This window comes from Nothoprocta perdicaria, unplaced genomic scaffold (assembly GCF_003342845.1).
Source record: "Nothoprocta perdicaria isolate Ctin4 unplaced genomic scaffold, notPer1 scaffold_154, whole genome shotgun sequence".
NCBI classification, from domain to species: Eukaryota; Metazoa; Chordata; class Aves; order Tinamiformes; family Tinamidae; genus Nothoprocta; species Nothoprocta perdicaria.
In genome coordinates this window covers 1,670,536-1,692,701 of record NW_020454694.1, presented here as the reverse complement: position 1 = coordinate 1,692,701, position 22,166 = coordinate 1,670,536, and the positions used below count along the sequence as shown (strand labels likewise).

General features: G+C 43.4%; 1 protein-coding gene across 2 annotated transcripts in view; it reads left to right on the top strand.

Moving 5' to 3' along the window:
• The window catches only part of UBP1 (upstream binding protein 1), a 28,191-nt gene extending 6,267 nt beyond the window's left edge, over nucleotides 1-21,924 (top strand). The window contains exons 2-16 of one of the 2 annotated variants that reach the window (XM_026034974.1): nucleotides 592-743; nucleotides 4,263-4,339; nucleotides 7,003-7,108; nucleotides 7,743-7,849; nucleotides 9,277-9,429; nucleotides 9,584-9,694; nucleotides 10,223-10,330; nucleotides 15,609-15,712; nucleotides 16,529-16,583; nucleotides 16,767-16,860; nucleotides 18,372-18,462; nucleotides 18,995-19,104; nucleotides 20,430-20,572; nucleotides 21,148-21,199; nucleotides 21,728-21,924. In XM_026034974.1, the coding sequence (XP_025890759.1) occupies nucleotides 592-743; nucleotides 4,263-4,339; nucleotides 7,003-7,108; nucleotides 7,743-7,849; nucleotides 9,277-9,429; nucleotides 9,584-9,694; nucleotides 10,223-10,330; nucleotides 15,609-15,712; nucleotides 16,529-16,583; nucleotides 16,767-16,860; nucleotides 18,372-18,462; nucleotides 18,995-19,104; nucleotides 20,430-20,572; nucleotides 21,148-21,199; nucleotides 21,728-21,762 (1,498 nt within the window). In that variant the 3' untranslated portion in view covers nucleotides 21,763-21,924. The remainder of the gene's footprint in view (nucleotides 1-591; nucleotides 744-4,262; nucleotides 4,340-7,002; nucleotides 7,109-7,742; nucleotides 7,850-9,276; nucleotides 9,430-9,583; nucleotides 9,695-10,222; nucleotides 10,331-15,608; nucleotides 15,713-16,528; nucleotides 16,584-16,766; nucleotides 16,861-18,371; nucleotides 18,463-18,994; nucleotides 19,105-20,429; nucleotides 20,573-21,147; nucleotides 21,200-21,727) is intronic. The other variant, XM_026034975.1, reaches the window with a different exon arrangement.
• The last annotated feature ends 242 nt before the right edge of the window (nucleotides 21,925-22,166 follow it).

Here is a 22,166-nt window from a genome sequence, read left to right as displayed (position 1 = left end):
CAGAAAATAAATGTTTGCTACTGGTGGTGAGGCTGCTTTTCTTACCATCTGGGGAAAGCCTGGATTGCCCTTTGCTATTTTGAAACTTTACACCTCCCATTTTTTTCCAGTCATTTCCTTCTGTAACTGAACAAATCTTTCCATGTATTCTTTCTATAAGTAGGTTTCATGCTTAATAATTTTTATCTTGTTCAGTACACTAAAGCCTAATAACAGCGTTGAGAAATGATCAGTGTCAAGAGAATTCATAGATTGGATGTATTGTGGAGAGAAAGATTTTTTACAACCTAGTTTACTTGGGGACTAAATCATTGGGAGGAATAAAGTGCACAYGTTGCTCTGTACTGCCTTTTGTTGGGCAGTGAGGTAGGCAAAATGTTACTGCCCGCTTAGCTCCATCAGCAATGTGCATGTACCTGAGCCCGCAGTCTTGGTGGGTACCACTGAGATTGGTTTTATTGATGAAGTCAGAGCAATAAAATTCTGTATGTAGTTTACAATGTTCTTTTTTAAGTAACACCAACTTTGATGTTAATCTTAAAGCAAAACAGGGCCAACAGCCTCACAGAGTTTCTTTGTTTTTCTTTTCAGTGATGTTTTGGCACTGCCTATTTTCAAACAGGAAGATTCCAGCCTTCCACCAGAAGATGAGCCCAAACATCCGCCCTTTCAGTATGTGATGTGCGCTGCTACGTCTCCTGCAGTGAAATTGCATGATGAAACCCTTACATACTTGAACCAAGGTTGGTATTTATGTATAGCAGACACAACTATTGTACATGCAGCTCGCTCAGTGTCAGGATGGTTAAGTGGTAGTAATAACAGATAAGTGGTGATCTCTTCAAGACATCAGAAATCTTCTGGGAATTTGAAGAAAGAAAATGCTAGTTGGAGAGAGAGCGATTGGGTCTCGAGTTGTTTATCAGTATTTCTCACGCTTTGGATATTCAGATATTTGTTTTCTTGTTTTGGAGAAATAAAATAAATAAAAATACATTTCTTAAAAAGTAGCCTGATGTATTCAAGGCSTAGAAGAACATTATGCTGCACCTTCAAAAGTAGAATTATTTCATGTTTTGATACTTGTAGGTACATCCAGAATAAATACATATTAAAAAATTAAATTGGATATCTTAATGGTAGTTTTGCTTTGTTCACCTGTCAAATTTGCAGGTATAGTCTGTTATTGCCTCCCATTCTCCTCTGTATAGGCTGTTTTTTTTTTTTTTTTTTTTTTTTTTTTTCCTGGCCAAAGAAGCAGACAGAATGTTTTGTAAGAATACAAAAGTGTCTCAAAGCTAAGGAGGAGAATGCAGCAGCTTCAGATAGTAATGACTCCTTACAGTATAAGACTTACTTTGTGTTCTTATTTAAACTTGATTGGCAGTAGCAAGTTATTTGGACAATATATGCATGAAGTGTTTTTTGGGGAGCATTTCTGAACTATGGAAAAATACAAAACTTGGCATGTCGATGTTTAGCCAAAAGGTTGTGTCTCAGCTTAGACCAGTGTAATGCAACCCTCCGAAGCTGCAGCTACCGAAAATCTCACGTTTGAGGTGTAAACACGCGTGCAGCTGCCKCTGCGGTCACTGTGTGCTGCACTTTGGGCTCTCTGTTGCTGGAAGTCACCCAGATCTCTATCTCATTGCAGTCTCACTGGTTTTGCTTATAGCCTGTGGTTGGCTGGCATGAGAATATCATTTCCTTCCAGCCCGCCCCCCACACTCACATAAGGCTCTAGGTGCTGAGGAAAATAATCTGAGTTGCTGCGCTGTGCAGCTCCCCTTGGCTCTGGAAATGGCATTGCTATCTTAAGGGAAGGCAGCTAAGAGTCCGAGCTCAAATCAAAAACACTGCTGCATCTTGTGCTTTTTCTTCCATGTTGATTGTTGATTTCCTTTCTATAACAGACAGGGTTGTGGGGTTTTTTTTTTTAAGGTGTCGGGGACATGGACCCAAAATCCCTCAGCAAAGAGATGCCCCACCTCTGTTGAAATTAAGAGTTTTGGGAGCAGCACAGTCTAATTAAAAAAAAATAACACACCATATCTTAACAAGTTAAAATAGTTATTGACTTTTTTCTTTTTTTCCTTGATTTATGAGCTATTTAACATAACTGGTTTATAGAGTGGATGCATATTTATTTTGTATGTATATTGTGTTTATCATCTTTTTCTGCTCAAGTTGGAAGTGCTTTTGGTAGTATGAGCTTGTACTGATGACTTTGTAGGGCTTGGAAGTGTTTACGAGCACCATGTGCTGAGTGCCAACATCTGTGTCGGTTTGCAACTAATTTAATATTGGTACAATGACAAGGAGTCTTTTTTAGCTTTCCACGTGAGTAAGGTCACCAAGTGCTTCGTCTTCTTGCATCCAGCCTTGTTAACTACACCTTAAACATTATTGGTTTCTTTTATTGATGAGACTAATGTAGATTCTTTAGATGTCTTGCAGAATTCAGCTATCAGATTGGGTCAGGTTCCCTGTGTTTTTATCACTTTTTAGACCCTGTGTTCTGCAGGCAGGAGAGAAAGTACAATTGCAGCAGAATGCAAGCCCAGCAACATGCTCTTTCTAACTTTAAATTCTGCAGAAATATACTTTGTTTTCTTCAGTGTCAGGCTCCGGCCTCCCTAACCGAGCACAAAGCTTCCCATTTTTGCTCAGTGTGCTGGGGAAGCAGCACAAATCTGCCAACTCGAGGAGAATTGAGCTTGTTATCAGGACTCTGAGCTTGCTGTTTGAGAGGCGCTGTGTGAAATGACTTCATTTCATCTGGCCTTGGAGCAGAGCTCTTTTTCATAATAATTTGTATTATGAGATTTGCTTTTCAAAATTATTTTGCCTTTTTTTACCCCTATGCTCGGTAACATTTCCTGACACTAAAAAAGCTCATGCCATTTTTCCAAATGSATGTGAAAACACTGGGCCAATTTCCCTTTTATTTTAAAGCTTGAGACAGAAATTATATTTACTACCTAGGTTAAGGCATTTTCCCACTAGTCTCTCCATTAAACATTAGTACACTCCTTCTCTGCATTCGCGTATTTTTGTCATGTTATATCTTTGGTATTAAAGCTGCTTTAAAAATAGGGATAAAAATAGTTTTAGTTCTCATTGTTTATGTTGCAGTTTATAACTGATGAGCTGATACCAGATACAGGTGTATCTGCTGATACAGGTGTAATGGCTTAAACAGTGGGAGATCCAAGAAAGAGCAGAGAAAGTAGCACATAGGCAGCACTCAGGTTACCATCCGATTAAAAGCAGTGCAGTAGCAYTTGCATGCTGTGCAAGAAGGTAATTTTGTGAGAAGGCTCAAAATCAGAGGGTAGAGCTACAGTGCTCTCCAGACTGTTTTTGTACTTTTAGTCCAGTAGTTGCGATTTTTATCTTCATCAAATCTTCATTCTTAATGCCTTGTGGTACCTATAAAAGGTTAATAGGTGTGGTACCTATAAAAGGTTGAACAGCTTGTCAGAAAGGTACTTTTTGTTCGTTTGTCTGATTTGCTTTTTTTTCCCCCCTCTCAAAATAACAGTAAAATGGGATAGAAATATTTGCAAAAGTTTTATTGTAAGGGCTAGTTTAAAACAGAATCTTCTTGATATGAATAAATCGGATAGACTGCAGAAAAGTTGCWTTACCAATGAGTATGTGCTGTGCAACATGTAGAAAAAAATCACTATTGAAACAAAACAGTCAACCAAATTCATTGGGGAAAAAACCAACTTTACTATTGTCTTTAAAAAAAATAGTAACTAGTTTTCTTAAAGTCTTATTTCTGAAATCAGAACCTAAAAATCATACAGCGCTAGCAGACTCTTAAGCAGAATTGTCTATGGAAGAGTAGACAGTTGTTTATATGAATTTATAAGAACTCATTTCTTGCAGTCAGCATTGCTTCATGGAACCAGTCTCTGGTTTGTCATGTGTTGCCTTTCATCAGCTTCAAAAATAAAGGAACTCAACTTTTATAGAGAGTTTTTTTCCTCAGAAATAATTACCTAGAAAAACAGGTAGTTGCCCTGGTATATAATGGAATACTTAAATTTTCTAACTATCTATAGTATTAAAGGGGCCAAAATGTTTTGCTTTGTTGCTGCACAGATTCCTGTGATGTAATAAAATTTTAAGCAGAAGTTTCATGCCCTGCTGTTCATGGGTGTTACATTTAAACYATGGTTTTGGGTGTGTAGAACACCAGATGGTTTTGTACTTTTACTGCTCTGTTGATACAGCCCTTTTTCTCTTCAAAGGTCAGTCCTACGAAATACGGATGCTAGACAACCGGAAAGCAGGAGACATCCCAGAGATCAATGGAAAACTGGTGAAGGTGACCTGAAGTTCCTTAGATCATGTTACTATCAAACCTCTTTCGCTTGCAGATGAACAGAGTAGTTTTGATCTTTCCTTGTACTCTGATTCATGGAGGGGGTGGGAAGAAGTGACTAGCAGCTCTGACCAGTAAAGAACACAGGCACAGTGGAATCTAGTACTTAGTTTTGTTGTTTTATTTCAGGTTTCCTACCAGTTGAAACAAGGTACACGTGTGCATGTCCCCATTTATGAATGGGTACATTTCATGTAACTTTAGATAACTGAAGGCGAGATAATCACTTCATGCACCATTTATGAGGTCTACGGTCTGTTCTATTTTGGGATGAGATGAATCTCCTGAACATGCCCATTTTTATMTGCTCAGTAACTTGACCTCAAGTTTAGACATCTAAAGTTAGATGGGATAAATCCAATCCAGACACTGTACATGTTATTAGGTGTTTTTCCCTTGTCATTAGGTACTTGTTCAGAATGACTGTTGACTAATAATATGTAAAATAAGGATGCATCTGACTACAAATATCCAAGAGAGAGCTCTCTTGTATGTGTGTATAAAATAATTACTTCATGCACAGCTTAATATATCTCGTTTGCTAAAGACTTTTCTCCTACCAGTTCCGAGCCATTTTTTCCCCTTATCCAAGGGATTAGGAGATATGGAAGGAAGCTAGAGATTAATTTAGGAAGAAGTGGAGGTGCTGYGAGCACATTTTTAATAGATGCCGTGGAAGACACGTGGAAGCAACCTGTGTTTTTAGCAGCTGTGAATATTGGCACGTAGAAGACACGTCCATGGGAAAGCAGACCTCTCTAAGTCTGCTGCTGGGGAACAGTTTGTTCCATGGCTCAACTCCTGTTCCCAATTGCAGATTCATCTTATTTTTTAACGCTACCAGAGGGTTCAGTCAGTGTAAGTGTGAGGCAAACTGATAAGCATCCACTGCAGTGGATAAATAATGAGAAGACTTGCTAGTGGAGAGAAAAAATTACATTTTTGTCTTAAATATTTGAATGTTTTATCAGATTTTCAGAAGAAATCTTACTCGTATTTTCTGTAGTTGAAGAAGGAGAACATTTTTAGTTAAAGTTACTGTTMCATTCACACTGAAGAGTGCACTCGGAACATTTCTCTTTGAGAGACTGAGTCTTTCTTTTGGCTTTGGCTTATGTCAACTTTTGGCTATGTCAATTTTGCAACCTGGCTGACTGTTGTAGTCCAGTGTCTTTTCTAAAATCTGTTGGGTGCACATTGAGAGATGATTTCAAGAACTACTAAATGCATGTACAAAAGCAGTGTTTGGGAGCTCTGCAGTCAAACCTGGCCTGCTGACTTGCAGCTGTGGTAAACATGTTGTGTCTTTGCCCCTCCACAGCTCTGAGGAGTCCCTTTGTTCTTCCTGGTTCATGTATGAGCCAGGTGGTAGACTGATAGACAGATGAGGACAAGCGTTGTAGAAGTTGGAGGAAAAAAAAAGAAAAGGTAAATTTTAGTGCAGCAAGGTATGGTAGTGAAGCATCAAGAAGCCTTCCATTTCAGGCAGGTAAAACTAATCCCAGTATTTTAAGAAACAAGTTTCTTTTCATRTTGGAAGTGCCTGCAGATACTTCAAGCTGCAAACATGATAAGCAGTTTGCAGTGGAAAAGGTGCCAAGGGTGGGTGGATAGTAAAGAGCATGGGCTTCAAGAACTTYAGAAGTTCTTAGAAATAACTTTAAAGTTTAAACAACTGGAAAGAACTCTAGAAATAAAGCCAAGGAAATGTAACCCATCTTGAAGAGGTATTTCATTTAAAAGTTGTGGGATGCTTTTGAATATTTTTACCACTGTTATTGCAAGGAATGCTGCAGACAAATGAGAAGAAATAAGATCTTGATTTCTTTTTTCTACATTTTTTTTTTTCCATCCAGTAGTAATTCATATATATGTCTTTGTCCTCTCATCAATTTCTTTGCTTTATATGTGCATTTATRCCAGGATAAAAAGATTTATTTCTCACAACTCTTAGACCAGTGTTGTAGCTGAGCTGGTCACCAACATGGGGATGGCTGGATAATTGCTGCTAGCTGGAAAGTTAATGGCACCCTTGCATTTTAGATGATTATTTCAGCTAAGATAGTTCGGATGTGTTGTGCAAGCTATTTTTATTACTTCTTTCTATTAAATGAAATAGTGTATTTATTGTGAATAAATTTACTAGGAATGAATTTTCTATGTTTTTTTTCTTAAAACAGTTTACAGTAATTCACAAAATTTCTGCTGGGGAAAAAATGTCAAAATATRTTTCCTGGCTTTCTGAATAAAGGGAGTCTTTTGTGCTTATTTTCTAAAATGAGTCTTCTTTGCCTACGCAGTCTGGGTGCTGTGCAGTCAGTCTTACTGTGTTCATTGCAATTCATTTATTAGGACCTTCAGAATATTCAGTAAGACATGATTTCCTTTTGCCTTTTCATCATGTTTTCAAGCATCTCCTGCTGTTCAGGTCTATTTCTGTGTTTTAGAATGTTTTGGGGTAGTGCAGCTTGCCAGGCTCTATGCTGTAAATATGTTTTTATCAGCCGTATGACTATTTTGGAATGTTTTAGTGCTTTATCACCAGCCTTTTTCTTCTCATGTAATAACATCCTGACTCATTTCTTGCTTGTTTTCTTCTTTCTTAGAGTATTATAAGAGTTGTGTTCCATGACCGAAGGCTGCAGTATACGGAGCACCAGCAACTGGAAGGTTGGAAGTGGAACCGCCCTGGGGACAGGCTTCTTGACCTAGGTATAAATGGTTGTGTCTGGTGGGTATTAGATAGAATTTGGGTTCCAGGTTTAAATAGCTGATGGTCCCCTTGATAGTAGAGGATGCAGATGACAAAACCACCAAACAGTCTCTGTGTGTCTCTCGGTGGGCAGTTAGTGGGTATTTCAGATATAAATGTTACAGTTTTCAGATCACTGTAAAACCTCCAGTTAAGCACTGCAGAAATAAAGTAGCAATGTGCTAATACTCATTTAATACTTATTTGGATTTTGCTTACTGGATGTTATTAGTAATTAGGAGAAAGCAAACAGAGTAACATTCTACAGTCTTGTACCCTGTGGAAATCGCATCAAAATGGTCTCTTTATTTTGCATAACTATCATTTTTGAGTATGTAACCAGAGGGGAGAAAAGAGGAGGGGAAACCAAACAAAAAAAAACCCACTTTGTACGTTGAATACAATTCACATTAGTCCTGGGAAGTGTTGTATGGGTTTTATCTTGCTTGTTGATAATAAAATGTTGSTGGCTTATTAAGCCACCAAAGCCTAGCTTTTCTCTGCTTGACTGTGGTTGCTGGTGGTAACCTTAAATTTCTTGGGTTTTCTTGGAATATTCTTATTTTAAAATGTGTACTATTTATTTTTATGTAGATATTCCAATGTCTGTTGGAGTCATTGATATCAAGACCAATCCAAGCCAGCTCAATGCAGTTGAATTTTTATGGGATCCAACAAAATGTACATCTGCTTTTATTCAGGTTTGAAACTTTATTTGACTTGGTGCCTGTGTGTTTGGTGTCTCTCAGGTCATGAACACTCTGTAAGAAACAGAACTGTAACAACTGGTGTTTCTGCAAGGATTCCCAGTTAACTTTTCACCTTGATTTAAGTATATACAGGCAGCTTTCGAAAACAATCAAAATAAAAAGAAAACACTACAAATAGTGTTCTCATTTGAATCAGTTTTTTTAAGATTCCGTTTTACTTTTGCTTGAAGTAGGGTTTTTGTTTTGTTATATTCAGGACATTTTCACATATTTTCTTTGGAAATTATGTAGATATTACTCTTAGTTTTGCATTGGTTTTTTTTTTTGCCTTTTTTTACTCACCTCTTCTGTTTTTATTAAGAATAGCAGTATTTCATACTCAGGTTGCCAAAATAGGTTAATATCCAAATTGTTACTAAATTGATTTAGATTTGGTGCAAAAGAAGACGTTTTTTCTACCTAGAATTACACAATTACTGAACTTTAGCCTCACTTGAAGAAGCATGAGATGAACCACTGAGTATTTTTTAATACATTTTAGAGGAAGTGACAAGAGACTGTCTGAAAGTGGGGCTGAGTGCTGCTGTGCAAGCTAATTCACCTGATGCAAGGGCTGGAGAACATAGCACAGCAGCACTGATTGCACTTCCTGCTTCAGGTCCCAGCCTGTGGTTCTCTGCTCTTGCTCTGAGCCACAGAAAATAAAAAGATGAGCCTGACTACTGTTGTCACAGGGAGTATGAAGTTTGCTGGTGTCCCTGGTGCGTAGCCTCCTTGATATTCTAGAAGACGGCAAAAGCTGGGAATCCTCTCCAGTTTGAAATTCATTCAAATTCTGTTAACACCTTTTTCTTTTTTTTTTTTTCCTCTTAAAGGTATTTTAACCTTATAAACCCAAAGTTTTAGGCTGATGTAGTACTTTCAAAGAATTAAAAAAAAGCACTACATTACTTTAAGAAAGCATATAGTTAATACTGATGTCCACTGATTTTTATAGAGAATTAGGCATTAAACATATGTATAAATAATCTGCTTTACCACAAGTTAAAAAGCCATCCAGCCAGTGACCTTATATTAGTTTTGTAGTTTTCATTACATTTAACTTGGAAACTTTTCCTCTTGTCATCCACATGTATTTACTGTAAGGGCCAGYCTGAGAGCTTTCTCAACAGGTTCTCATTTAGTAAGAATCTATAACGACTTCAGGTTTTTGGAGACATTATATTTGTCTTGGTGGACACGTATGGTTACGTGTGAACGGAAATAAAATGAAGCATTTGTTTGTTAGGCAGCCTTGTCCTGGTACAGGCTTAGATCGTTTGCTACTTCCCTGCAGAGAATGTGTTTAGTCGTGGTAGCACATGCCTAAGARTATGTCTGGAGTACTTCTAAGAGTGTTTTTTGCTTGTTTTGTGTAGGTACATTGCATCAGCACTGAATTTACCCCTCGTAAACATGGGGGAGAGAAAGGAGTTCCTTTTCGGATTCAGGTTGACACTTTCAAGCAGACTGAAAACGGAGACTATACAGATCATCTGCATTCAGCCAGTTGTCAAATCAAAGTTTTTAAGGTAACAGTAGGAAATAACTCCCTAATTAAAACCCTCAAAATCTCTCATAAAAATGGGAGGCATCTTTTTGTTATTGCTTGACTTCTCAGATTATATTTCAGTTACAAAGTTTTTTTCCGTCTGCATTTTTGCTCATGTACTTGTTTATTTTTAGCCAAAAGGGGCAGACAGGAAACAGAAAACAGACAGAGAAAAGATGGAAAAAAGAACTGCACATGAAAAAGAGAAGTATCAGCCTTCATATGACACCACAGTTCTCACAGAGGTAACCAAATAGGGTTGCATCTATCTACTGAGGAGAAAATACTGAGATGCAGCATATTTTAACTACAGATATGGAAGGGTTGGGGGAGAACCAGAGGTCTGTATCAGGGGAGGGTGTTTATTTGAGAAACACGTCCAATAAAAGCAACGTTAAATGTTTAAGATTCTGTTTAGTAAACTTCATTTAGATACTCCGTAGATACTAGGATTAAAACATGCTAAGTTTGAACAGCATTTGAATTACTGTGCTTACGATGCAGATCTAAAAACCTTACCAATAAAGAAAGGGGAAAAAAAAAAGAGGAGGGGGGAACCTAGAATTATCTGCCGAATTTGAGCTCCAAACTGTATTTTTGGAGGCATTGAATTTAAGGCCAGAGCCTCAGTAGATTTTTACATTTTCTTTTTATTTAAACATCAGTGAGTTCTGTACCGTTTTCTAAAGATTTCAAGTTTTTTAAAAGGCTTTTAGATCTTTCCTCACTGTATAATGAAAAGAAATTGATGCAAATCTTTGGTGTTTGTCCAGATGAGGCTTGAGCCTATAATTGAAGATGCAGTTGAACATGAGCAGAAAAAGTCCAGCAAGCGGACTTTGCCAGCAGACTACGGTGATTCTCTGGCAAAGCGAGGCAGTGTAAGGGCCTTCTGCTTACCTTTTCATTGTGCAAGATCCCTTGGGCAGTGTTAGATATAGGAGAAACTTCCATGACACATCCGTATAAAGCAAAACCATTTGGCTTGCTGTGCCTTTGATTTTACTCGTGTCTCCCAACACCAATTGCTCCATGCTTGTGCTTGGCAAAGGAATGCTTCCTAAATCTAACACGTCGGATGAATTGTTGCCGAGGGAATGTGTAACTTGTCGAGGTGGAGAGCTTCCACCTCATGTGGAAGCTCTTTACATGAAATACCTCTTTGCTGTCTTTTATGTATGTGACTAGTGGCAAGAGGAACAGCAACCTTTACTAGAAGTCTTAGTAGAAGTTTTGTCCCACATTTCTTTCTACTAACGTTCAGTGTAACKTCCTGTGTTCATCAGTACTTTTAAAAGCCCATGTACTGTTGCAGGTGGTTGTTTATTAGCTCCTGCTATAGGTTCAGCCACACTGGGAACACACTTCAACACACTGGGAACAGCCAGCACATCCCATAGCCTGGGGGTGCCAGCCCTGTGTCCCCTCGAATGAAACCCCCTGGTACCCTGTACCCTTCTCCTCTCGAGGGCTCCATTACCACAATGCTGGTTAAGGTGGCTGTCAATGTCTTATCATTTTTAAAATGAGAAATAATCCTTCATCTTCCACTTGGCCTGTGAACTGTCTGTTTGTTGAGGGTAATTATTTGGCCTTGTTGGTTGAATGGTCCTGTTGTATTTGCAGTTGTTTCCAGCAGCACTTTGGCAGTACCTACCTTATTTGGGAGCTGTTAAATGACCTGTAGGGYTTAGGAAGTAAAATTCTTAAATATCGGCCTTTTCTTTGTTTATGAAGCACCTAACGGAGGGAGAGGGTGAGAGGGAAGCAAGCAAGAGGGGGTTAAGTAGGATGTAAGAAATTGCAGCTTCTGAGGAATTCCTTGTCCTCCCTGAAAGTGAGCACCGGGCTGTCTGAATGTACCGTTTAGTTGTCCGTGTGGGTGTGTTTGGWGGTGGKGGGGTTTTGTTTGTTCATTTTTTTTAGGGAATACCTTTATGTCTTTTATTTCTGTACCAAGTACATCTATAGCTCTATGGTGAATTATAAACRGGAAGAAATGGGATTTCACCACTAATATCACATCACCTTTCTAATATTTGAAGAGGTACTAAGAAAGGGTCTTTAGAAGGATTTCTACCTTTTCTTCCCATCTCTTTCTGTTACTGCATACACTGAAGAGAAGGATTATAGCTTGTAAGACAGATGTAATAGATCCCTTGCCAGAATAAGACAAACTTATAGCTAAACAGTACCTGAAATTTGTCTGGCCTGGTCATAAAATCCTCCAAAAATGGAAACTCTACAATGCCTGTAGAAAGCTCCTGAMATGCTTGACGATGAATAGGAGCATTAGTTCAGCTGTAGTGACGAAAAGCCGAGTGGCAGCAGGTAGAAGCAGATGTGCAAAGGCCAAAATGAGGGTTGTTTTTGCACTCCTTACAGTAGACTCTTGGCTTCCTCAAGGCTTTGCTTCTCTCAGGCTTTTAGCAGCCCGATTCTCTGGGGTTTTGCTTTGTGCAGATAGAGGTTTTCCATGTGTGACGGCGCTAGGTGGTTCCCTGGGCTCTTTGTAGGGGTCCCTGTCCCCTATAAAGTCCCCACATGCTTGACCCGAGTGGCTGCCTGTGCCTTCTTTGCCTTGAAACCAGAATCTGAAGAGAGGGTTTTATTGGYTTGTCAAAATCCTTTTGAGTTTTAGTCCTGTGTCGTGAAGTGCTCGCAGCCTTGCTATCAGCTCAGCTAGTTTGGCGTCACCAGCTTTGACCTGTGGTATATTCCAACACAGTGGCGATTTTTGTCGTTAGCAGAACAGTGCAAAGCCCACGGACGATCCCATGAAAGGCTGTCGCTGCAGTGTTCGTGGCGCAGCCTTGGTCATCATCAYATCCTGATCGGTGTTCCCAGGCAAGCCCCGGTGTGCGGGGTGGGACACAGACGTGTTTCTGCAGCGGGACGGCCAGTCCTGGGGCTGTGCAGTGCTCCTGTCCTCAGGCCTGCCTGTCCTGTGGGAACCCCGGGAATGTGTCTACCTGGAGCAGTTCTGCCTTTGGAGAGTCTTCCCGGCAGTGAAGGAGGGGATGGGRGCCGTGTCCTGGGCTCATTCCCTAAGCGCAGCTCCAGGGGAGGCGCTGCCGGCAGCCGGGCCCTGGCAGCAAAACTGACCTCGGGTTTCCTTCCCTCACCGGTGAGGATCCACGCTGCTTTACGTCRTGTCTGTATATATTATTATAAGGAATATATTGGCTCAAAGGTGGGTTGAGCCAGTCTCCAGTCTGCTTCCTTTGCACAAGTTGGTATCACCTTCTTCCCACACCCAAGCTGGGCAGTTTCATTCCTTGCCTGCCGCACCTAATGTTACATGTGGGCCTTTGTTTTGCTCTATAAGCTCTCGCTGTCCAGCTTGCTGGATGTTGCCAATGTTCCTTTTTTTTTTTTTTTTCCTTTTTTCTTTTCCTTATAATTTCTTCCAGCTCCACTATGATCCCATCAGGAGAAATTGGTGTCTTACAGGGTTTCCTTCGGGAAAGGTTGAATCTGTAATCTTTTCTTTCCAATATGATTCCTATGGGATTCTAACATAATTGAAGGAGCTTTTTTTTTTCTCAAAGATTATTCTGTTCTTCTCCCATCCTTTCCTAGGAATGAGGATTTATTTAAATTGCCTTAAATTGCCATCTTTTCTTTCTCATTCATTTTGGTATGGATGCCACCTAGAAAAGCTTTTCCACTATTCCTTCACCTCATATTTCAAAATTTAATTCCCAAAAACCTTCTGCAGTTTTTTTCTCAGTATTTTCCTTACAGATGTGTAGTTAAACTCAATGTCTTGTGGTGTGGAGGCTTGACACTTTAATAGGGATATTAGACTGCGAGATTAATACTGTGCTTCAGTTGATGTTCACATACAGGTGACCTTCTTGCAGGGACAATCTTAGGAAAGAATCAACATTTTWAAAATTTCTTTCAGATATAGAGAAACCAGAGCTTTTCTGAGGGAATTCATCTTTGCAAAAGTAGATGAATTTGTATCGTGAGAGTGGGCTCTGCAGGTTGGTTGGTTKGTTTGCTTGTACCTGGGACTTGGTTGGCTGCAACGTTGGTCTTCCCTTTTATGTTCTCTGTGACAAACCAGAATATAGAGAGTGCAGTTTGATTAAATTTGATCAAACGGGCACATTTTTTTCAGCTTCAACTGAGTGAAAGATTGTTCAGAATAATTATCAGATAACTTCTCCTTTGGCCRAGAAGGAATGAAGCTCCTCAGGACACAAACTCTTCTGCTTTCTAGTTTCATGACCAAGTTCAGTGTCGTACAGTGAGGCTGCTGACCTGTTCTCTGACTGTAAGGATGATCTATTTGTTTTTAATYGTGCTTTGATCTTTAAGGGCAGTGTCAAGCTCGTGGCAAAGCTGGACCCTGCTCTCATGTACAGCCTGAGCCTGGGCAGCCTGGAGCTCAGCAAGGCCAAGGTCCAGCCAGCCGTGCCTGGGTGCCCGTGGGCAGTGGGCTCCGGCACAAGCTCTTTCTGCCGACCAAGTGGAAAGAGATTTGGATACCTCAGGAAATCTGTCCTTAAGACTTTGGTAAAACTGAATCCCAAAGTGGTGGTCTCCTTCCCGTAGCCATTTATAGGTACAAAAGCTGTGCGTGACCTTGCTTGGGGCTTAGGAATTTCCAGCAAAATGAAAAGTTTTCCTTAGCAAGTGGTGCTGCTTTTACTAGCGTTTTCTGTTTGTTTGTGTTCTGCAGTTTCTCTGGATCTCTCAGTTCACATCTCAATTTGGAAACAGAAAGAAATTTCAAGTGCTGTTAGTTGCAGTTGTTGTTGGTGAGGGGAGTGGAAGCGTAGCAGGGATCGTTTATCTGCAGAGGAAYATTTGGTGCCAGCGCGTGCCCCGTTCCTCCCTGTGGGCTGACGTGGGGTTCCCGCTGTCTCGTGGTGCAAGGGGGGCTCCCTGCCCCACGGTGCCGCCCTGCCCCGTAAGCCTGGCCTGGCTGCACTGGCCCGCTCCGTGTGCTCGTGCTCCCTGGGAATGCAGCCCGGCGGCGCCCGGAGCACTGCCRGGAACCGGGAGCTGGTGCTGGGAGCGGCGCCCGGAGCGCTGCTGGGAACCGGGAGCCGTCGGKGGGGCTGCCCGTCCTGCTGTGGGGGTCACGTGGGCCTTAGGATCACAGAATCCTTAAAGCTGGAAGGGACCTCTAGAGGTCATCCAGCCTGGTCATCAGTAGGGAATGAAGGCCTGTTTGTGTCACCTCTTGCAAAGCGGAATTTTTGCACAACAAAATAGGAGGAATGGCTGGTGACACTGGCAGGTCCCGGAGGAGCCAGCCCGGTGGGAATGGCTCCGCCTGCAGCTGGAGCGACTCCCGCCGCGTCCCTGGGAGCAGCCTCCAGCAAAAGGGCTGGTGTGAGCAGGGCTGGGCGGCCTCTGGCTCGGCCCCTGTCCTTGAAYGTGCCCAGAGCTGCGTTTGGCGGCTGCTGCCCTTGGTTGTTGCTTCTTGGTTTGTTTTCCTTTAAAATGCTTGCAATGGCCCTGGAAATACTAGATGCTCTAGTAGTGATATCAGTATCAGGTGCCATTCTGATGGRCTTTTGTGGTGGTGGTGGTTCTAGAACTGCAGAAAAGACCTTGACCAAATGGCACTGCTGACTCGGTGTGCGCTTGTGTCAGTGAGCACCTTGGAGAGAGCAGCGCAGCAGCCGTCGCTGCGGCCCTGCCATGCACGATAAAATAAGAAAATGTACGCAGAAGAGGCTGTTTATACTTTAATGCAGTTGCTGCCAGGGCAGCYGCGTTGGTTTGTGAGCGATTTGAAATCTAGTTGCAGCGTTTTGTGCCTCTGTTGCTGGGTCCCTGTTGTCAGTGACATCGCAGCACCCGGGGCCTGAACGTGTGTGAAGGAGGAGGCGTTGGGGTTGTTCTGTTTTAGCCGAGTGATCTCCACGGGTTTTCCCTAAGTTTCGTCACTTCCATCTTCGTTGTGTTAACTGTAGACAATGAGGACAGGAGTTTGAAGGAATGAGATAAAAACGGAATTGATTTTACTTAGAATACCTGCATGGCACATGTGGGATGGAGGGAATCTTCATTTGGAATCACAAACCCAAATTTGATGTAGGAAAAAAGAAATGTGTTTAAGCAACAGAACTAYTACAGCAAAGTAAAAAAATATATTTTTAAGGGGAACTCACAATTTTATTTTTTTATCTTCAGTGCTCACCATGGCCTGATACTCCCACAACTTTTGTAAACAACAGCCCTACTCCTGCTCCAACTTTTACCTCTGCTCAACATAGTACCTACAGTGTCCCAGACAGGTGAGTTTCTTCTCTGTTGCACAATTTAAGACAATATTTTAAACTCCAGCTTACTCAAAGATATCTTTTAAAGTAAATCTGCAAGTTTGCAAGTGTTCTCCCCTTCTTTTGGAGAACGAGAGCTGCCTTCATGTCTTGACTCGCACATTTATTTTAGAGTTTGACCCTTGCATCAAGTGATTCAATGATATAAATAACCTCCTTGGCCTCCAAATGACACTTTTCCTTTCTCACTGTTCACTACTGGAAGCTTTTCCACTTGTCCTTGGGTGTASAGTGGATGCTTTACCTTTTGTGTATTTAATTTGTGTATCTAATTCAGTCCTTACAAGTGTATGAAAGCTACACTGCTTCTTCCAGCCAGCAATCCGCCCACCCCTCACTTATGCTGTTAATGCAATTCGTAAGAAAAACAAACAAGAAGAGTATTCACAGGCTCTCTAACAGAACTTGTATTGGTGAAACATTTTTACGGAGCCATTAAATAAGCTACTGTAATCAAATTTGGATGATCAAGGAATGATTTGTAGTAGTACTGCGTGGCCCAGGCACTYTTCTGTCGTGTCCCCTGTGTTTTATTGCCTCTCTCAGTCAAGACATAAGACTGGTCTTATGTCCTCCTGTGAGTGCTGGTGAGGTTGCTTCTCCACCTGGCAAAGAATGAAACCCAGACGAGTTGCCTGGTGAGGAATACACAAGACTTGCGTGTTAGTGCTTCGCTCTGCTGAGGGTCTSCCTGTGCTGTGTTTGTCGTTGCACAGAGGTACTCTCTGGGAAAGGTCATATCATCATCTTCTTCTTTCCCTCTTTCTGCAGCAATTCCTCCTCCCCAAATCACCAAGGAGATGGGATCCCTCAAGGATCTGGAGATGTGAGTGTCAGTCTCCGTGGCTTTGCTTGCGGCTGTGTTTGCATGAAGGCTTGCGTTTGTTTCAGGGCATCGGATTTTTGCCTTCCTCAGTACCAGTGTGTATTGAGGAAGGGTGCTTAACTGCGTGAGACTTTTCTTTTTCCTTAATGCCCACATGATCATGTCCCATCTTGTGTCTTACAGCAACTTCACCCTTCAGCCACAATCCAGGAAACTCAGCAGTGGTTGCTCAAACACAGGTTCTCCACCTATACAAGGCTTTTTTCAAATTTCTCAGGTATATATAGTTGATTCTGATGCTTACAGTTTTTCTTTGTATTAACAAGCAAGTATGGTGTGGGAAAGTAAAAATAACTTTATAAGAGCCAATATTTAGGGTAACTTTCTAATTTGCTTATTAATAGATCAGTTTGCAGTGGAAGGTGGCTTGTTGTAGTTGCTGGTTTGCAGATTGTCTTTGGTTCCCAAAAGGGAAACGGGGTTCCTTTTTCCTGACCCTGGCTCACCAGCAGCACGTTTGACCTTTGCTTAGTACTTGGTAAGAATTAATGAATTTGGGGCGTTGGAGATGGAGCCTGCCCTTTGGTCGGCAGCTTCCGCATGGCAGCCGTGCGTGGCGATCCTGAAGGACGTGCAAGAGAGGTTGCTCACGGGGTAGCGGCGGGGTGTTTAATGCCTTCCCCACGTGAGATCCTCTTCTGGGGAGGTGGGTTTGGCTGTAACCCAGGAGGCCTCCATCCCTTCCGAGCTCAGAAGTCAGCCTGCAGCGCCACACAAGTGGCCAAGCCTTTCTTTGGAATGGACTCTACTTAGGGAAGGAGCAAGGCTCAGAGGAGCAGGCGAGTCCTGCGCAGCCGCTATAGGCTCCACTTTAAGCCGGAGTGGCAGCAGAGGCGCTCCCTGGAACCACTGCCGGTCGTTTGCGGAGTGTCCCGGAAGGGCAGGATGGGAATGGGAAGGGGTCGGCACCGTCCTGGCAGCAGCGGCTGGGGCCACATGGGCTGCTCGGAGGTGGTGTCTTGAAACCCGGCGGCTCTTGGAGCTTCATTCCTTCCGCAGCTGCTCGAGTCTGTGTGGAGCTGCCCAGGTGTTCCCTGCCTGTTCCACCAAAGGTGCCCTTGGAGAGCTCTCCTGGTAGACTGTGGCACRGGAGTCCTCACGAGGCCACTTGGAAACGTTTTGACCAGTTCTGCATCAGCTCTATGTGCTCATAGATACCTAATCTCACTTAACCTGCTTCTCCTGAAGCAGGAGGTGTGGCTTTGAATAGGTTCCTTCAGCCTTTTTTTAATATAGTACTTAAGGATTGTGACAAATTTTTCTAGTTGGCTTTTGTGTGTGGAATATTCCTTAGCAAGGGAGACCTTTGTTTCTTTTGTCTTTTCACCTGTCTGTCACAGTACCTTCTCTTTCTCAAGCTCCTGTCCTGGCAAGCAGGGCTGGTTTCACAGATCAGCTTTGAGTCATTTAAGCCACCCTCTGGATATAGAGCAGTCAACTGAGTCTACTAAAATTGCCTGTGTTGCAGGGCGTGGGGTTTTTTTTTTTTTTTTTTCCCCTCTCCCAAAGCATGACTGTCAACTGCAACTCATGGAAAATCTTTAGAATTCCATGGAAGCCTTTGCAAAATCAGCCGTTTTTCTTAGTGTCAGCTCCTGCCTTTTCCGAATGGCCCTGGCTCGTCCGTGCTTGCGGGATGTGTTACTCTCGGTTTCAAYGACTGCCCCTTTTCTTCAACATCGTGTAGGTGCTCTGCAGTAACCTCTGAGCCCTGCCGTGTTTCTCCAGGTGCTGATTTACTGAAGCTGACGCGAGAGGATCTGGTGCAGATCTGCGGCCCCGCCGACGGCATCCGCCTGTACAACGCGCTCAAGTCCCGGTGAGACCTGCGCCCGCCGCGGAGCCCTGGCGCCGTCCCGGGGCTGCCCGGGGGCCGGAGCGGCCGCAGCKCCCGGGGCGTGCGCGGACGCAGCGCCCGGAGGCAGCTCCTCTCGTGGCAGTGAGACCCACCATGAGCGGGGGTGGCTTGGCTGAGCCCACGGCTGTTGGTTGCCAACACACACAGCGTGACACCCGAGCCAACACACAACGCACACAACCGAGACACCTGCCCGTGACCCACGTGGGCGTTTATTGCCGCTCACCTTGGTGGGAACCGTCTTTGCTCTTCAGCCACCCACCGTGTCGTGGGGGCCTCGGAACTCACTGGTGTTTGGTGTAAATGCGGGTGCTGGCACCTGGGAGACCAGTCCCGGCTCCTTAGGCTGGGCTACTGTGTGAAAAGATTTGGGGGTCTGGGAAAGACAACATTTTCGGGGTCCTGTTGCCATAATAAATTAATGTTTGTGACGTTTCAGTGCCTTCTCGGGGAAGGGAGCTTGGCTCTGATGTGTGGCCTTTCTAAATTGCAGGTCTGTTAGACCCCGTTTAACAATCTACGTGTGCCAGGAGCCCTCCAGGAGCCTGCAGCTGGACAGGCAGGACGCAGGCAGCGGCGACAGCAGCAACGGGGCAATATACGGTACAGCCCTTGCTGGCTCCCTGTCTTGGCACGAGGGAAACGAGAGGGAGAAGGAAAAACASTTCCTGGTTTGCCCAGAACTGGAATTGAGCCTGTTGTATACAGAGAATCTGTAGGGAGTTTTATTGATATATGTAGACACACATTTATTTACATAAATGCCTGAACAAGAGATGATGATGATGATGATAATAGCTTTAATGTTGCAAAGGATGAACAGAAGCTTAAAACCTCTCAAGACTAGATCGTGATTTTCAGTCCACTGATGCAGTTARCTGTATTTATGTGGAGAATTGATTAAGGAGCTCTCAAATGAGCTGTGCTGTGCTGTACAGCCAGGATGTTAACTGTATAAGCAGAGATGAACATAAAAGCTAACTGCAAATTGAAGACCTGCGTTCTTACCTATTTGCAGTAGGTTTTGCTGTCTTTATCCATGCAACAGTTGTTGCAACACAGATAGAAACTTCATGTTTAATTCACATCAATCTTTTAATTTAGAGAGTGAAGCAACTTTACATTACTGTGCTCTTGCTCTCGGCTTCGAGGGCRGAAACACCCCTGCCCCAAAGCCCCAGTAAGGAATCCATAGCATCTTTGTAGGCTGATGCTCTATCCGTATACTCCTGTATCCGAGGGGCACCTCGTGTATCAGGTCTGCGGACAGGGTCCTCTCTTGTCAAACTGTGTAGGTTTCTCCTCTGGATTTCTTCAAGTTGTTGAGGACAGAACAACATCCAAGCGTGGAACGGCCGCATAAGGGCCGCTGGCACCATTAGTTAAAGCTGTGGGACTGTAAAAGCAGCATCGAGTTATGAGCAGGTGCTTCGTGGTTCTGTTCTGTTGCTTCCTCTGCCRTATTTCCCTTCGCCGCAGCTCTGACAGAATGATTCATTCTTGAAAAAGACTCATTATCCACAAAAATAAAAAAGGCTGCAGCAGCAGAGCATTACTGGTAAAAATACATACATACGTATTGAAAACCTGTTTCTTTTGAGACAGTGCAAACTAATTCTAGAGTCATCCTTAGGGGACTCTTCAAAGACGAGTCTAGTTCTGTTTCTGAGATGACTAAGGCTTTTGGTGCAGGATCCTGGAAAAAATGGCAGCTGGAAGTTGCCTTCAGTATGGGAGCAAGCAGAAGCCTTCCCYGTTCAGAGGGCTGTGCTATTGAGAACAGAGGCAGAGGAAAGGTTTTTCACCTTTTAATATTGGATTTTAGTATTGAAGGCAAGGGATATAAACAAAGATGTGTATTTTTCATATAGTTGCCTATTCTAAATTAGTACAAAGCTTAATCTAATTTTTTTTTTCTTTTTCTGTAGTGTATCATGCAATCTACTTGGAAGAAATGGCAGCCTCGGAGGTGACGCGCAAGCTTGCTCTGGCCTTCAATATTCCTCTGCATCAGATTAATCAGGTTTACAGACAGGGTCCCACTGGAATCCACATTCTTGTTAGCGACCAGGTAAGGGGAGTTTTACTTCAGTGACAGAAATATTTGCATTAATGAAATGGAGGCTTTTGTCATGTGGACTGCTCTAGTTACTGGTCTTTCTGTTTGCTCATGCAACCTGGTGCCTTCTGATGTTTAGGCTGCTGTTGCCTKTGCTTTAAAAGTAGTAGAAGCAGCCTTTAAAACAGCACTTAACTCTCTTCCCTGTACTGGGTAATTTCAGACTTTAAGAAGTAACAGACCCCTGGCCTTCCTCAGTACTTCTGAGATCCTTCCAGCCTTGACCATTCAGAGATGCTGCAGCAATTAGGTAGTATGTATGGAAGTAATTAGTAGGTATAGAAGGTGCCGAAGGCAGGAGGAGTCTAAACAATGTTTAACTGCTGTTGAACACGGGTCCCTCRAGCACCTGCTGCGCAGTTGGAGAGCTCCCAGAGGAGGTGCCCACTGCCACGACGAGACCCACAAACACTCGCTGCGCAAGGCCAGAACGCAGAGTTCCCCACAACGGGCTGCGCTTGGGGCCTCGTTCTCGTTTTCCATGGGCGACGCTCGGGGGGGTTCAGCTGCTCTGTTCTTCTCCGCAGATGGTTCAGAACTTCCCAGACGAGAGCTGCTTCTTATTCACCACAATCAAAGGTGGGTTCCCGCCGCCGCGGGCTGCGGCCTCCCTTGTGCCACCCGCTCGGGGGGCCCCGCGGGACGGGTTTGATCACACGCACCCGCCCACCCGGCGTGCAGCTGCACTGCCTCCGTGGGGCCCGGTGCGCGCGTTCCCTCAGCCTGGCAGCCGCGCTGCCCTTCCAGGCTGGCGCGCAAGGTGGACACTGCTTCCGTAGAAGTCCCAGGTATTTCTGAGCCCGAAGCTGGCGGCAGCTGCCGTGAGCACTGGATGAGTTTGACTCTGCCTTTTTTGATTAAAGAACCTGTCCCAACTGAAGGTTCAGTTAATCRTAACATGAACATATAAAGCCCATTTTAATGTCTTGATGTGGAACCAACAGAATGGTATGCTTAGCTTAAGTGTAGTATCCACAGGATATTTTAGTTATTTACTATTTCATGGTCTCCACAGTAAAGAACAAGTAGGTTCATTCTGACCTGCTGGTGAATCAGCTAGTACTGTCCTGCTTGTGAAAGACTGACCTGTTGTTTTCTTTTTTTCAGCCGAAAATGAAGGTTTCCATATAATTCTGAAATGATGTCACACGTGCTAGACTGGTCTTTCCACACAGAATGAAGTCCTGCCTGAAGATGACCCAAGATCCTCCCAACGCTGAGGCTCTGCCTTGCCCGTATGAGATGTTTCATATTGAAAACAGGAGGTGCCCCTTCCCGGGGGCTGCTCCGTCCCGCGGGAGCGGCGCGCGGGGCYGGCGGCCGTGGCCAGTAGGTGCAGCTGGGGGCGGCCGGGCCGCGCTCCGCTCCTCTCTGCATCCCGTTGGAGATGAATGTAAAACTTCATTTGGGGGCATTTTACCTTTCAGTGCTGGTTTGGCTCTTACTCGCTTGTACCTTAGGCCGATTTTATTTTATTTCTTTGACGTTAGCAGAGCACATGGTGTGTGTGGAGATGAGTAGTTCAGCTGATCGTGGTCAGGTCTCC